At 39.8% G+C, this 17,217-nt stretch overlaps 1 protein-coding gene across 1 annotated transcript; it reads left to right on the plus strand.

Moving 5' to 3' along the window:
• Nucleotides 1–930: 930 nt before the first annotated feature.
• mgat4c (mgat4 family member C) lies at nt 931–4,901 on the plus strand. The gene is made up of 3 exons (XM_068000050.1): nt 931–1,062; nt 3,466–3,613; nt 3,748–4,901. The coding sequence occupies exons 1-3, from the start codon at nt 931–933 to the stop codon at nt 4,899–4,901; spliced, it is 1,434 nt and encodes a 477-aa protein (XP_067856151.1).
• Nucleotides 4,902–17,217: the final 12,316 nt, after the last annotated feature.

The following is a 17,217-nucleotide window of genomic DNA, read 5'->3' on the forward strand; positions in this document are numbered from 1 at the left end:
TGGACGTGAGGGAAGCCAGCCGCTGCTGCATATCCCCAAGCTATCTCGTGTTGACTGTTGAGGTCAATGGGGAAGGCGATGTACTGGTCAGCCCTGGCAAACAGGGCATCGGTGATCTGCTTAATGCCGCTGTGTACTGCAGACTGGGATATGCAGGTGATAGATTGGAAGGAGACAGTGGCAAAGAAGTTAAGGGGAATGGCGACTTTCACAGCCATTGGCAAAGCACAATTATTCCCATTGGTGGCTCCTCTCCCTGCCATACTATACCATGTCATCAACCATCTCGCACCCAAAATTAGTGCAAGACAGTGAAAGAAGTAGAAGAGGAGAGAGAAGCAAAAAGAGTCAAGGAGAAAGAAAAGTAGAGAGAACAGCAATATGAAGGCACTTGTGTGCTTTTCTTTCAAAAGTTTTCATTTCATTTTTTTTCACAATTTCAACTATCCAGGGTACAAAACAAGATTTAGAACATAACAACAATAACTTGCATTGATGCAGCACCTTTAGCATACAAGATGTCCCAATGTGCTTTACAAAGGAATTAAAGGGGGATCATATCAGGTCACTTTTTCTATCAAGTCTTTTATTAAAATAATCTGCAAAACACAATGTTGACGGCAGCTGAACATAAAAATGACATTGTGCTTCCTTTACAAAGAGAAAAATCTGAATGTGTTGAAATGTCACTTCAGTCTTTAGCAGATTAAATTTTATTCACGGCATTAATGTCAGAGGTGAGTTCCCTAACATCTGTATCAAACATTTCACCTCAATGCAAAACTGGAATTTGTTGCAAAAATTAAGCAATGTTTCAAAAAGTAGTAAAATATCCTTGTTAAAAACAAAATGTCTGTGTGCTGTAGGACAGGGCAAGTTTTTGATCTTTTTTTTTAAATTGTTGCAGGAAACTTCAAAGTTAGGTTTATCATGAGACTATATTGGAAATGTTCAGAGAAAATGAGATGTTTCCGGAAACGCTCAACTATTCCAGTGCTGGCTGTCCTAGCAATTTGTCTCCTTTGCCTGAATCTGTATATGGAAGAGGACAGATATGTGATGGTAAGAAATATAAATGTCAATGGCAACACTTAATATTTGGTCACAGTCATTTTGAATGAATATGTTTCTAAGTAAATTAATGATTTAATTCCATGAAGACTTTAACCACTCAGCAAGTTCTACAGCATAAAATATTTCTTCTTTAAACATACATTAATCTTGGCTAGGATAATATCTGCAGAATTTTTGGGGAAATTTACAGAGAATTTTAATGAAAACTGTCGAGTATTTTAAGAATGTCTATGGACAATCTGTAGGACATTGCATCTATGTGAGGGATTTTAATCCTACCCGCCCGGATAGGTCACTTACCCAAATCACCTCTCCCTATCTCTGTAACCTCCTCCAGCCATACAACTATCCAGGATCTCTGCGCTCCTCCAATTCTGGCCTTTTGCACATCCCCGATTTTCTTCGCTCCACCATTGGCAGCCGTGCCTTCAGCTGTGTAGGCCCTGAGCCCTGTAATTCCCTCCCTAAACCTCTCCACATCTCTACCTCTCTCTCCTTCTTTAAGACGCTCCTTAAAACCTATTTCTTTGACCAACCTGTCCTAATATCTCCTTATGTGGCTCAATGTCAAATTTTGTTTGATAACACTCCTGTGAAGCACCTTAGGATGTTTTATTACATTAAAGGTGGTATATAAATGCAAGTTGTTGTTATATATTGCACCAAAATGACTGCCTGTTTCAGTAGGTAGGTCCTAAGACCCCGATTGTCATTTTAGGTTGACACTGGTCGGAACCTGTGTGCACACTCCAATCAGTTCCACGGGTGATGGAACCAAAGAGAGTTTGGAATTATTTTTGTTGGGCCCAAGGGAGCAGGAGTGCTCTTCCAAGCCCCACAAAAATAATCTGGGCTGCTGCTGCACCAGGACTCCCACACTCCATGACTCCAATCCACCCTCCCAACCTTCCCCCCCCCTCTCCCCCCCACTTACCTTGCTGGCAGCCAGCGTGGGCCAATATTAGGAGGCCTCAATGTGGCAACCTGCATCAAGATACCTGCTAGTGCCCTGCAGCTTGCCAGGCCTATGGTAATGAGGCCGATACCTCAAAATCGCGGCCACCTTTCCGATCGATTACTCAAAAGTCAAAATCAACCCCAATGAGTCTTGTCTAATCTCTACCAACCTTTTTTTGCCTATTTGCCTCCAAGCTCACCCTCTCCTGTACATCTGCCTACTAAATCTAATGGCTCCTCTTCCTGCGGACGCAGAGCTTTCTGTGATGGTAGTCCTCTTCCGGTTGAAATTATGTGCCGCTGGTTATATACCTATTTTTCCTTTGAAAACGAAGAAGAAAATGTTTCACACCTGTGAGCTTTGCCCCCTATGGGGTCATGCATGCCATGATGATGAGAGGTGAAGATGCCTTGTTCCTTTAAAAAAAAAGTCTCTTTGGAGATTAGCAGAAGCCTTAGTGACAGGCAAAGTTAGTTAAGAGTGTGGTTATGAATAAACAAGGTGCTTGAGTGTTTGGAGAGATTGCCCTTGGCAGAACTACACTCACCTGGCACTTAGGTGCTGAGAGAGAAAGAGTATGATAGGTAAGGAGGTGAGTGAGGCTGCATGAGTGGTAGAGGATGTATTTTGGCATCAGACCCTTGATTTACCTTGGCCCTCTTGTGAGATCATTGAAGCTCTTTCTGCACTGTGTGGCATTTCTAGCATGGTGGAGGTTGCACTGACTTCCTCTGCTACGTCCCTCTAGACAGCCTGCACCACTTTTCAATAGGGACTCCTGCCCTCAGATGGTCCTTTGTGGAACCCACTTCTGTCAGCAGCACCTCCACTGATGCATCAGAAAATCTGGAGGCCCTTACAGCTACCGGCACCCACGTGGTGCTGCTCCTCCTGCCATCCTGCTGAGAAGTGGTTCTGCCCTTTAGCTGGCTAATAAAGCCTGTACCAGGACTGTATTCTCCTCGCTCCCAGAATTGGTAAGCCAATGAAGGGTGCTTTTCTGGTGTCCAAACAGCCCTGCATGGGTGATCAGGGTTCTGGGAGGAAATTGTGGCGGGTTAATGACGGATTCACATTGGCAGGTGCCACCCCGCCACAAACCTGCCAACGGGAGCATAGTTCAGGTCATGGGCACTATGCTGATACTCATATCACACCAGTTGATGCCAGACTCAACGTTGATGCACATATATGCACCAGATTTGATCTAGAGTTGAAAACTTGTTGGGTTGCATTTGACAGAAACTCTAAATGTGTTCCAGGTAAATTATGAGGAAGACAGTGTTTGGATACTGTCTTATCGTTCATAGAACAGAAAACAATGAGGGATGTATAAGATTCTAGAGCTTTTGATCATGGTGGAAAACATGTAATCACATTTAAGCTTGCATATCTTTTACACTGAAATTCCAATGATCTTTCTTACTATTCAGGAAGGAGAGCGGAGACTGGCAAGAGAAATAACTTCACATCAACTTAACTCAGAAAAATATGTCCATACATTCAAAGATTTAACTAACTTTTCAGGAGCAATAAATGTCACCTATCGCTATCTTGCAGGTTTCCCTATTCCTAGAAAAAGTGAGTTTGATTCTATTATGTATGTAGTGATTTTATTAAAAGTAATTTGAATTAATCATCAAAAAGTATCCTTGTCTAAAACAGTTAAAATAACCCATGATTTAGCAATAACCTTTTTCTAATTTTTTTTGCAGAATACCTAACAATAGGACTATCATCTGTGAAAAGGAAAAGAGGTAACTACCTACTAGAAACCATTAAATCTATTTTTGACCAATCTAGCTATGAAGAGCTGAATGAAATTATAGTTATTGTACACTTAGCAGACTTTGACCTCTCATGGTGTGAAAGTATTGTCCAAGATGTCTCCAGAAAATTTGCCCATCACATAATTTCCGGCCGATTAATGGTCATCCATACTCCTGAGGAGTATTACCCTAGTTTAGATGGTCTCAAAAGAAACTACAATGACCCAGAGGACCGTGTGAGATTTAGATCTAAACAGAATGTAGATTATGCTTTTCTACTTAACTTCTGTGCCAATTTATCAGACTACTACGTAATGTTAGAAGACGACGTTCACTGCTCTAGAAACTTCCTATCTGCCATTAAAAAAGTAATTACCTCAAGAGAAGGCTCCTATTGGGTGACACTAGAGTTTTCAAAGTTGGGATATATTGGAAAGCTTTACCATTCACAAGACCTACCACGGCTGGCACAATTTTTATTAATGTTTTATCAGGAAATGCCTTGTGATTGGTTACTAATTCATTTCCAAGGACTGCTTGCCCAGAAGGATATCATAAGATTCAAGCCTTCTTTGTTCCAACACATGGGATATTACTCTTCATTCAGAGGAACGGAAAATAAACTCAAAGATGATGACTTTGAAGAAGATTCCTTTGATATTCCTGACAATCCCCCTGCAACTCTTTACACAAACATGAATGTGTTTGAACACTATGACCCTAGTAAAGCGTACAGCAATGTTGATGAATACTTCTGGGGAAAATCTACTTCAGCTGGAGATTACTTTGTTATTGTACTCGACAAACCTGCTAAAATCGACAAACTGAAAATTCAAACGGGGACAGATGATAGACAAAATGATATTTTGCATCATGGAACATTAGAGGTTGGTCAAAATGTACTAGTAGCGAAAAAGGGAAAGCAGTGTTCTAGCTATGCCAAACTAGGGGAATTTCAACATGGAAATATTGAGATTAAGGATATCGGCCACAAGGTTGAATTTGACGTTCACTGCGTTCGAATAGTGGTAACAGAAAACCAAAAGGAATGGCTGATTATCAGGAGTATCAGTATTTGGACCAGTCAGCCATCAAATTAGAACATTCAAGGTTATCCCATGGGAATAGATGCAAAAGATTTTGTAAATCTGAAAACAAAATCAAGGCAGCTGCTGAAAAATTGACATGTCATGTATGTTATCAAAATAAATGGTTTCCAATTGAAGTACCTTATTTTCTAAAAAAAAATTTCCATAAAGTTAATAGAGAATTGCCATGAAAGGTTTTGCAAGTAAAATTAACTAGATCTAGATCACTGATCAAGAATATTTCCAATGGAAGAAGGTGGAAAATGAAGTTGTTGCATCTGTACATAGCTTTCATGGGCTAAGGTAATCAGGCTCTATCAGGCTCTATAATTCTTAGCATTTTACCTTAAATAGGTAGATCATGAAATTATACAGTGGAATAACAGTGTACAAATGTTTAATCTGCTCATCTGTATTTTCTCTCTATGATATTTTAGTGGAGGTGTTTCCCAAATAAAATAAATGGGTTAATGCCTCTGCTAAAGTAGCAGAGAGAAGAATTTCAGATGAATTATTATGCATTCAGATGCTAGTATCCCATGTTGTAAATTCAGAGCTATGTATTTTGTTAATCTGTTTCTTCTGCCATCTTGTCCTGCTATTTTGATTGTCCCAAAAGAGATTTACAAATGTAATGAAAATCCAATCAAGCCAATTTCTTCAGATTTACAAATGTAATAGATATCCAATCACGTCAATTTCTTTAGATTTACAAATGTAATAGCAATCCAATCAAGCCAATTTCTTCAGCTGCTATTGTTTTGCTTTAAATTTATAACAGAATGTCATTTATATGAAGAATGAATATCAGATCTGTAAAATTTTCTTAGCTATTTCTTGAATGAATTATGAATTTTTTTATTGGCAAAGTATGTGTCTTATGAGCCAATTTCATAACTAAAGTTAAAAATATAGTACAAATTTTCCCGATTGTTTCCTTATGAAAACAACTTGATTGAATAATTCCAGCACACCATTGCCTCGATAAGCACTGTTCTACTGCACACTATCCCATAAAGCGAACCTACTATAATAACCAATGCGATGACTAAAATTCTGTGGTTACATTCACTATGCTGTTCTAAACCAACAACCATTTTAAAATGTAAGGCTGGAACAGGCAGATTCTGGTTCTCTCGAAGCAAATAACTAACTTTCAACTTGAAATTAAAAATTGACAAAAACTATTTATCGGAGCTTTATCTTTGCAAATCATAAATGTATTTGCAGATCAATCACATTATTTTCAATTTGAGTTTTGTTTCCAGAAGAGAGAATACAAGGTCATATGGAGATTACAGCCATTTAGGGTTGAAGATAAAGACTTACCAAATCCCACTACCTTCTACCGTTGCAATTTTGCTTAAAAGAAATCCTTACAAGGGTTTCAACCTGTTTTAGAACACTGCCACATGTGAATGGGTCCATTTGCATGTACATTGACCATCTGATTCTCCCTAGTTGCCAACCTGATGTTGCAATAGGACATTCCTGGGACACAAGAAATAATTTTTAATTTTGATTTATTTGCAATTGGTGAGTTGAAATATCTATAATGAGCCCCTCTATTTCGGCCTCCTTGCTCCTTGATGATGTGGATGTTACTAAGAAAGTCATTACAAATCAATTTAAAACATTGGACATGTGAAAAGCCACAAATGTTGTTTCAATTTGTTGAAAGCTTTTGTTTAATGACTCTCTGAAAACGAGACTTAATGCTTTCAATGTTAATGAACTAAACAAAGCATTAAGCTTAGCAAATGGTACCAATGGAAATTCCTTGGTATTGTGCAATGTGATGAGGAATTAAATCTGTGTGGGGACAACCTATTAAAAGTTTACAAATGCCAAGATAAATATCAGACAATCCATGGCAACAAACTGTCCAGAGTTTGCAAAACTAGGACCTGAGTTTCCCCTTGATGCAATAGTGCAAATCTATGTTCATTGGTGAAAAAGGGTTTTGCACCTGCTGATAGCACAAAATTATTATTGAGCTATGGTCTCAATTTTCTCCTCCCTTTCTAGTGCCAACTAGCAGTATAAATTTGGGAGATGCCAATCAACATGGTTGTGGAATGATACTTGAAGTACCAAGCGATCAGATTTTTCCCTTCTTGCCCTGGTAAATGGTAGAGTTAAGATGGGAGATGGAAAGCTGGTCTTCTCTTATGCAATCAGTATTTCGCCAGTTGGTTTCTTGCTCCCACCAAGATACAAGTGTAGACGTTGATATAAATTCATTTTTAGATCAATTATATTTCATACGATTATAGGACGTGTAAGCACTTGGGTGCACTTTGTATCTTCTCCACCCAGCACAATCCTTAAAATGGCCACCAAGATGAGATGATGCAACTCATGTCACATGTTCGTATGTATATCGATGAAAAGTCACATGTCTGCACCATAGTGCAAACCTCGCTTAATTGCACCACACAAATAGTGCTAGTGCCTATAAGGGAGGAACTTAAGCCCTAGAGGCTTATTTAATTACGTTTTGTAACAAAATATTACTTGTCTGTCTAGAATTTGTAGTTTGATTTGTATTGTCTGGCACAATAATTTATTGTATATCCATGGATGTGTTTTATCCTGAAATTTTGTAAGCAAAATGTCAACTGTTTTGAACTTTGTTCAGTGATCAGTTTGTGAAGTGTTTTGATCTTAAAAATGTTTTACTGTACATTTTTTCAGTTCCCTGTCTTGAAATGGTTTGCGGCAGCAAAATATAGCCACATTTTGTTTCACAACTGATTAGTTACCTAGCTTCTTACTTACCAAACAAGAAAAAGAACATATTAGTCTATGAATTAACATGTGAAATGGCTGTCAGAACCAACTTTTTCTCCAGAGCACGCACCAGAAACTGCTATGACTTTCCCACTTCTGGGTTTTACAAAGCTGTAAACAAAATTGTGGTCACTCCGACGCCTTTTCTGAAAACAGGGCAACAAGCTCTTGCTCAATCAAATCATAGAATCATACTACTCAGATGGAGGCCATTCAGTCCACCGTGTTTGTGCCAGCTCTTTGAAAGAGCTATCCAATTAGTCTCACTCCCCTGCATTTCCCTATCGCTCTGCACATTTTTCCTTTTCAAGTATTTATCCAATTCCCTTTTGAAAGTTACTATTGAAACTGCTTCCACCACATTTTCAGGCAGTGCATTCCAGATCATAACATAAAAAAAATCTCATCTCCACATCTTTACAAATAATTGTAAAGTTTTCAAAATCTTGTCATAGATGCCTTTAGAGTGCAAACACGGAGATATATTTACCATGGGTAAGTTAATTAAAGAGACAATTTATGTGTTATAAGGTTATGATACTTTACTGATGTGTGAAGTGACCATATTTGCAAATAATGGGTTTCTCATAAGAAACAATATGAACACCAAAAGCACAATATCTTATTCCAGGCAAAATTAATTGTTTTATATCCAGTGGCACTTCTATTGGTTTCAGGGTTTCAGTGGGAATGATGCCTGTGTAAAACTTTGATCTATAATCCTATTCAACCAATGGCCAAAATGAAACATTCCATTATTTTATCTTCTTTATTTCCTGTTCCATTTAGAATACAAAAGTAATGTTGACTGTGTGAAGATCTCAACGGGTTTGATTCTAAGTTTGTGATCATTCCTTAGTCCCAAACCATGTTACAATAATACTTGAAGGTATCTGCAAATAGATTTTAATGGACATTTATCAATCCCAAACAAATAAAGCAGGATTCACAAATGCAGGTGCATTTTTTTAAAAAAAGCAACTCCATCTTAATTATTATTTTGAAACTTCACTGTGATCATCAAAGATAGAGAACAAATTGAAATTGCTGCTGCTACCTTATGTTTTTCAAAGAGAAAAATAAAATACTCACACAGTTATTGTATCCGGTCCTACTGCACTGCTGTTCAGTCGATCATTAGTCATAAGGCACTCAAGCAGGAAAGTATTCCACAAGGGTACAGTCCATGGCAGGAAGGAGCTTGCATGATGGACAGCTTCTGAACATGGCTTTTCAAGATTAAATCTATAAGCTCTTTGTACCTAACATGTAAATTTATCAAATGTGTTCAATTGGAGGATAAGTTGTGTTATTCTACTAACCATCTACTGGAGTATGCGGAGAAATGCCATGCTTTTATCTGTGTTGCAGCTGTATTAAGTTGATTTGCCATCCTTGCCCCTACTTCATTGTCACTATAACTCACTGCCTGCCTCCGGACACTGTCAAGAGAAGCAAGATTGATTTCACCAGCAGCATCCCATGTGGTTGGTACATGATCTGCACATTCTTCTCTTGTTTGCAAATGACAGCAGTAATACCTCTGAACATTGCAAGACCCGAAACATCTGCCTACTGAAGTCAGTCATAATAGAGATCTGACTACCTCTATATTAGCTTCTGGTTAGAATCATAGAATCATAGAAAGCTATGGCACAGAAGGAGGCCACTTGGCCCATCGTGTACATGCCAGCCGAAAAAGAGCTATCCAGCTTAATCCCACTTTCCAGCACTTGGTCCGTTGCCCTGTAGGTTACGACACTACAAGTGCTCATCCAAGTACTTTTTAAATGAGTTGAGGGTTTATGCCTCTACCACCCTTTCAGGCAGTGAGTTCCAGACCCCCACCACCCTCTGGGTGAGAGAATTTCTCCTCAGCTCCCCTCTAGTCCTTCTACCAATTACTTTAAATCTATGCCCCCTGGTCACTGACCTCTCTGCTAAGGGAAATGGGTCCTCCCTATCCACTCTATCTAGTCCCGTCATAATTTTATATGCCTCAATTAAATCTCCCCTCAGCCTCCTTTGTTCCAAAGAAAACAACCCCAGCCTAGCCAATCTTTTCTACCTTCAGGGATTTGTGGACAGGCACTCCAAGGTCCCTTTGTTCCTCTACACCTCTCAGTATCCTCCCTTGTCTTGTTTGCCCTCCACAAATGCATGACCTGACACTTCTCTGGATTGAATTCCATTTGCCACTTTTCTGCCCATCTGACCAGTCCATTGATATCTTCCTGCAGTCTACAGCCTTCCTCCTCACTATCAATGAGGTTGATGTTGCCACTTAAAAATTTTGATAAATTCCACCTTTGTCAGCTCATTCCAGGTAAAAATACTTGGAATGTCAGTAATAATCAGAGCAATTGACCCATCAAAAGTAAAAATTTGCAGCATCTCAAATGGGATTTTGAGACTAGAGGAGTACCATATTATTTTCATGTACAGAATTATGTCAAATTCCCTTTTTAATCATATTTTGTTGTATTCAGGAAAATCCATTGTGTTTACATCTTCAATTTTCTTTAGTGATGACAACTTTATGGCAAAAATAATTGAATAAAGGACAAAATAAAAAAAGAAACACGTTTTATGATCACATATTCCAAAACTAGGAAATGATACAGAAGGAAGTTCCTGGTTACATTTGTATAAAAAGACACATTTGTGCCCCTGTATCCTGAATTCAATAAGATCATGGCTGATCTGATCCTAACCTCAAATCTAAAGAACACAAGTAGGAGCAGAACCCGGCCACTCAGCCCCTGGGCCTGCTCCGCCACCCACAGGGCCTTGATCGATCCGAACTCAGCTTCATGTCCAATTTCCTGCCTGCTCCCCGTAACCCCTAATTCCCTTTACTTCTAGGAAACTGTCTATTTCTGTTTTAAATTTATTTAATGATGTAGCTTCCACAGCTTCCTGGGGCAGCAAATTCCACAGACCTACTACCCTCTGAGTGAAGAAGTTTCTCCTCATCTCAGTTTTGAAAGAGCAGCCCCTTATTCTAAGATTATGCTCCTTAGTTCTAGTTTCACCCATCCTTGGGAACATCCTTACCGCATCCACCCGATCAAGCCCCTTCACAATCTTATATGTTTCAATAAGATCGCCTCTCATTCTTCTGAACTCCAATGAGTAGAGTCCCAATCTACTCAACCTCTCCTCATATATCCACGCCCTCATCCCCGGGATTAGCCGAGTGAACCTTCTTTGTACTGCCTCGAGAGCAAGTATGTCTTTTCTTAAGTATGGACACCAAAACTGTATGCAGTATTCCATAATGCTGGTACTTTGCAGTAGTGTTTGCTCAGGCTCAGGCAGCTTGTACCTAACTCCTAGGTTGGCCCAAAGTACTGATCTTCCTCCAGTTAGAATGAGTGTAGCCACTGAAAAATACAAACTAGTGATCCCTAACAGTCGTGTAACCAAAGCAGCTCTGGAGGCCAGGAGATTAAATTAGTAATCCCAATTGGGCAAGAAATTTGAAAATGCCTTAAAAAAAAGATAACAGGTATTTATTTTCTTACCTAGAGGGAATTCTAAGAATAAAGAGTACCATCCCAAACCTTATCAGTCTAATACAAGTAGAGATTTAGTCACCTAGGCACTTTTAGATTACACAGCAGAGATGTGATAAACAAAAACCATCAGTTTCATAAGAGCAGGAATATCATAAACAATTCAGAGGTTTTTTTTATTCTCACAATGAACTGAATTGAAACTGATAACCAAGTATCTTTGTAGTAAAATTAAGGACCAGCCCTGAAGTTGTAGATATTTGAACAATGGTTTCTATGCATAAAAACTTATTGAATAACATCAACATATTGATCATAATATCGGTAGGTTTAGAATAGTTATGTAAAAGGCCAAGGAACAATCAAATGTGAAAATGCTTAATTGGAGGAGGGCAAATTACAGTGAGGTAAAAAGGGACCGTGCCCAGGTGGATTGGAATCAAAAATTGTTAGGCAAAACAATAATTGAACAATGGGAGGCCTTCAAGAAGGAGTTGGTTTGGATACAGAGTAGACACATCCCTACGAGGGGGAAAGGAAGGGCATCCAAAGCTAGAGCTTCCTGGATGACTAAAGATATAGAGATTAAAATGAAACGGGAAAAGGAAGCTTATGATGAATGTAAGGGTAATAATACAGTAGAGAACCAGGCTGAATACAGAAAGTACAGAGGAGATCTAAAAAAATGAAATAAGAGGGGCAAAGAGAGAATATGAAAATAGATTAGCGACTAACATAAAAGGGAACCCAAAAGTCTTTTATAAACATATAAATAGTAAAAAGGTAGTCAAAGGAAGCGTGAGACCCATTAGGAACAAAAAAAATGATCTTGTGGAGGCAGAGGGCATGGCTGAGGCACTGAATGAATACTTCGCATCTGTCTTCACTAGAGAAGGGGATGCTGCCATTGTAGCAGTAAAGGAAAAGGTAGTAGCGATATGGATAGGATAAAAATAGATAAAGAAGAGGTACTTGAAAGATTGGCAGTACTAAAAGTAGAAAAATCGTACAGTCCAGATGGGATGCATCCTAGGTTACTGAAGGAAGTAAGGGTGGAAATTGTGGAGCTCTGGCCACAATCTTCCAATGCTCCTTAGATATGGGAATGGTGTCGGAGGACTGGAGGATTGCAAATGTTACACCCCCGATCAAAAAAGGGGAGAGGGATAAACCCAACAATTACAGGCCAGTCAGCCTAACGTCATTTGTGGGGAAACTTTTAGAGTCAATAATCCGGGACAAAATAAATTGGCACTTGGAAAAGTATGGGCTCATTAATGAAAGGCAGCACAGATTTGTTAAAGAAAAATCCTGTCTGACTAATATGATTGAGTTCTTTAATGAAATAACAGAGAGGGTTGATGAGTATAGTACGGTTGATGTTATGTCTATGGATTTTCAAATAGCATTTGATAAAGTACGACATTGTTGGACTTGTTAGCAAAATTAAAGCCCATCAAATTAAAGGACAGTGGCAGTGTGGATACAAAACTGGCTAGGGGACAGAAAGCAGAGAGTAGTGGTGAACGGTTGTTTTACAGACTACAGTGGTGTCCCTGGAGGTCAGTATTAGGACCAGTGCTCTTTTTGATATATATTAATGACCTGGACTTGAGTATAGAGGGTATAATTTCAAAGTTTGCAGATGACTCTAAACTCGGAAATGTAGTAAACAATGTGAAGATAGTAACAGACTTCAGGAGGATATAGACAGACTGGTGAAATGGGCAGGCACATGGCAGATGAAATTTAACACAGGGAAGTGTGAAGTGCTGCATTTTGGTAGGAAGAATGAAGAGAGGCAATATAAACTAAAGGGTACAATTTTAAACGGGGTACAGGAAAGAGAGACCTGGGAATGCACATACACAAATTTTTGAAGGTGGCAGGACAAGTTGAGAAGACTGTTAAAAATGCATATAGGATTCTGGGCTTTATTAATAGAGGCATAGAGCACAAAAGCAAGGAAGTCATGCTAAACCTTTATAAAACATTGGTTAGACCTCAGCTGGAGTACTGTGCTCTATTCTGGGCACCACACTTTAAGAAGGATGTCAAGGCCTTAGAGAGGGTGCAGAAGATATTTACTAGAATGGTGCCAGGGATGAGAGACCTCCGTTATGTAGAGAGACTGGAGAAGCTGGGGTTGTTCTCCTTAGAACAGAGAAGGTTAGGGGGAGATTTGATAAAGGTGTTCAAAATCATGAACGGTTTTGACAGAGTAAATAAGGAGAAGCTGTTTCCAGCGGCAGAAGGGTCAGTAACCAGAGGACGCAGATTTAAAGTGATCAGCAAAGGAGCCAGAGGCGACAAGAGAAAACATTTTTACGCAGTGAGTTGTTATGATCTGGAATGCATTGCCTGAAAGGTTGGTGGAAGCAGGTTCAAAAGTAACTTTCAAAACGGAATTGGATAAATACTTGAAGGGAAAAAATTTACAGGGCTACAGGGAAAGAACATAGGACTGGGACTAATTGGATAGCTCTGTCAAAGACCTGGCACAGGCACGATGGGCCAAATGGCCTCCTCCTGTGCTGTACCTATTATGATACTATGATCTCATAGGAACTAGGTACATGAAACCCCTCATGTTTGTTATTTGGGCTATGAGGGTCATTACATCTTCATGTTGTAATCAGCAAACACAAAAAGAATTATTTTGTATGGTCAATACAAAAGAAGGATCTGAAGAGTTTTTGGTTTTCAAATTGCACAGCTCTCCCCCTTCCTGGGACTTGATTATTTCTTCCATGATCTCGTCTGCTCTCCCTCTTAGTTCGGAACACAAGAAGTTCCAAAGATCTTGCCAATTGCTGACGCACTGAAATATAATTGTGTGTGAGGTAACAGGTTCTGCTATTTACCTCCTCTTCTCCAGATGGAGGGGCTGACTTCACTCTCCCTAAGGTCCTATTTCTGGATGTTACGTAAAGGAAAAAGAGCAGAGGCCATTTGCATGCAGGATCTCTTTGGTTGCAGTTGATGTTCACAAACCCAATGGGGCAAAACGATTAGGCCTGATGCAAGTACTGAGATTCAAATTCAATTTAAAAGTTCAGGAAGTGATATCATTCTGGCCTCTACAAATAATTGCTCCTCTAACACTGGTCATGTTCTAATAGCACCCATATGAACTAGGTGTTTTCAATTTCTAGGCTGCATCTGAAATTCACAAGTGCTTGAAGAAACATTCATTTACCTGGATTGGGACTTGCAAATCAACTTCTGCGCAACATGGAGACCAAAATGGAAAATGTTTTCACTGTGTCCAGGAGTTTTAAGGAGAGATGGAGAATTACTCAGTCTTCCGCTCCTACCATCCATGTTAGCACAATAGGTTACCCCTTCAGGATTCAAGTTGGCATGTAGTACTTAAAGACAGAGTAGGATTAGGAGAGGCAGGAAGAGCTTTGGGATGCCAGAGAAGTGCAGTATCATTGCAGATGGAGGATTCCTATTGGCTGTTACCCTGCCAGTTGAACATTGAATCATAGAATCATAGAATGGTTGCAGCACAGAAGGAGGCCATTCGGCCCATCGAGTCCGTGCCGGCTCTTTGTAAGAGCAATCCAATTAGTCCCGTAGCCCTGCAAATTTTTTCTCTTCAAGTATTTATCCAATTCCTTTTTGAAAGCCACTATTGAATCTGCTTCCACCACCCTTTCAGGCAGCGTATTCCAGATCATAACTCCTCGCTGTGTAAAAAGGTTTTTCCTCATGTCGTCTTTGGTTCTTTTGCCAATCACCTTAAATCTGCATCCTCTGGTTCATGACCCTTCTGCCAATGGGAACAGTTTCTCTTTATTTACTTTATCTAAACCCTTCATGATTTTGAACACCTCTATCAAATCTCCTCTTAACCTTCTCTGCTCTAAGGAGAACATCCCCAGCTGCTCCAGTCTATTCACGTGACTGAAGACCTTCATCCCTGAAATCATTCTAGTAAATCTTTTCTATATCCTCTCTGAGGCCTTCACATCCTTCCTAAAGTGCGGTGCCCAGAATTGGACACAATACTCCAGGCAGTGTTTTATAAAGGTTCAACATAACTTCCTTGCTTTTGTACTCTAGGCCTCTATTTATAAAGCCCAGAATCCTGTTTGCGTTTTTAACTGCTTTCTCAACCCGTCCTGCCACTTTCAAAGATTTGTGCACATATATCCCCAGGTCTCCCTGTTCCTGGACCCCCTTTAGATTTGTACCATTTAGTTTATATTGCCTTTCCTCATTCTTCTTGCCAAAATGCATCACTTCACAGTTCTCTGCGTTAAATTTAATCTGCTGTGTGTCCGCCCATTCCACCAGCCTGTCTATGTCCTCTTGAAGTCTATTACTATCCTCCTCACTGTTTACTACACTTCCAGGTTTTGTGTCATCTGCACATTTTGATATTGTGCCCTGTACACCCGAGTCCAAGTCATTAATATATATCAAAAAAAAGCAGTGGTCCTAGTACTGACCCCTGGGGAACACCACTGTATACCTTCCTCCAGTCTGAAAAACAACTGTTCACCATTACTCTCTGTTTCCTGTCACTTAGCCAATTTCGTATCCATGCTGCCACTGCTCCTTTTATTCCATGTACTTTAATTTTACTGATAAGCCTTTCGTGTGGCACTTTATCAAATGCCTTTTGAAAGTCCATATATACAACATCAACCATATTGCCCTTATCAGCCGTCTCTGTTACCTCATCAAAAAACTCAATCAAGTTAGTTGAACACAATTTGCCTTTAACAAATCTGCGCTGGCTTTCCTTAATTAGTCCACACGTGTCCAAGTTACTATTAATTTTGTCGTAGATTATCTTTTCTAAAAGCTTCCCCACTACTGCGGTAAAACTGACTGGCCTGTAGTTGCCAGGTTTATGCTTACACCCTTTTTTGAACAAGTGTGTAACATTTGCAATTCTCCAGTCCTCTGGCACCACCCCCATAACTAAGGAGGATTGGAAGACTATGGCCAGCACCTCTGCAATTTCCACCCTTACTTCCCTCAGCAACCTAGGATGCATCCCATCCGGACCGGGTGACTTATCGACTTTAAGTACAGCCAGCCTTTCTAGTATCTCTTTATCAATTTTAGCCCATCCAGTGTCTCAACTGTCTCCTCTTTTACTGTGACTTTGGCTGCATCTTCTTCTTTGGTAAAGACAGGTACTCATTTTGTACCTCAGCCAGGCCCTCTCCCTCCATGTGTAGATCCACTTTTTGGTCCCTAATCATCCTCACCCCTCCTCTTAGTACCCGTTTACTATTTATATGCCAATAGAAGACTTTTGGATTCCCTTTTATGTTAGCTGCCAATCTATTCTCAAACTCCTTCTTTGCCAATCTTTGATTCCAGTTTACCCCGGCCAGATCCATTCTCAACCCATTGAAATTGGCACTCCTCCAATCAAGTATTTTTACTCTAGATTGCTCCTTGTCCTTTTCCATAACTAATCTAAATCTTATGATACTATGATCACTGTTCCCTAAATGTTCTCCCACTGACACTTGCTCCACTTGACCCAATTCATTCCCCAGAACTACATCCAGCAATACCTTCTTCCTCGTTGGGCTGGAAACATACTGATCAAGAAAGTTCTCTTGAGCACCCTTCAGAAATTCCTCCCCCTGTTTGCCCTTTACACTATTACTATCCCAGTCTATATTAGGATAGTTGAAGTCCCCCATTATCACTACTCTATGGCTCTTGTACCTCTCTGTAATTTCCCTGCAAATTTGCTCCTCTGTATCCTTCCCACCAATTGGTGGCCTATAGAATACACCCAGTAGTGTAATGGCACCTCTATTGTTTCTTAACTCCAACCAAACCTTGACCTCTCCAGGACATTCTCTCTCTCCAGTATTGCAATATTCTCCTTAATTAGTGCTGCCACCCCCCTCCTTTTTTTCCTTCCCTATCTTTCCTGAACACCTTGTATCCAGGAATATTTAGTACCCAATCCTGCCCTTTTTTGAGCCCGGTCTCCGTTATCACCACTACATCATATTCCCACGTGGCTATTTGCG

This window comes from Heptranchias perlo, chromosome 18, assembly GCF_035084215.1.
Source record: "Heptranchias perlo isolate sHepPer1 chromosome 18, sHepPer1.hap1, whole genome shotgun sequence".
In the NCBI taxonomy this organism is placed as follows: domain Eukaryota; kingdom Metazoa; phylum Chordata; class Chondrichthyes; order Hexanchiformes; family Hexanchidae; genus Heptranchias; species Heptranchias perlo.

Coding starts and splice junctions, on each gene's coding strand:
- mgat4c (XM_068000050.1), top strand. CDS start 931: ATGAGACTATATTGGAAATGTTCAGAGAAAATGAGATGTTTCCGGAAA. Junction 1,063..3,465: donor AAGAGGACAGATATGTGATG/GTAAGAAATATA, acceptor CTTACTATTCAG/GAAGGAGAGCGGAGACTGGC. Junction 3,614..3,747: donor TTTCCCTATTCCTAGAAAAA/GTGAGTTTGATT, acceptor TTTTTTTTGCAG/AATACCTAACAATAGGACTA.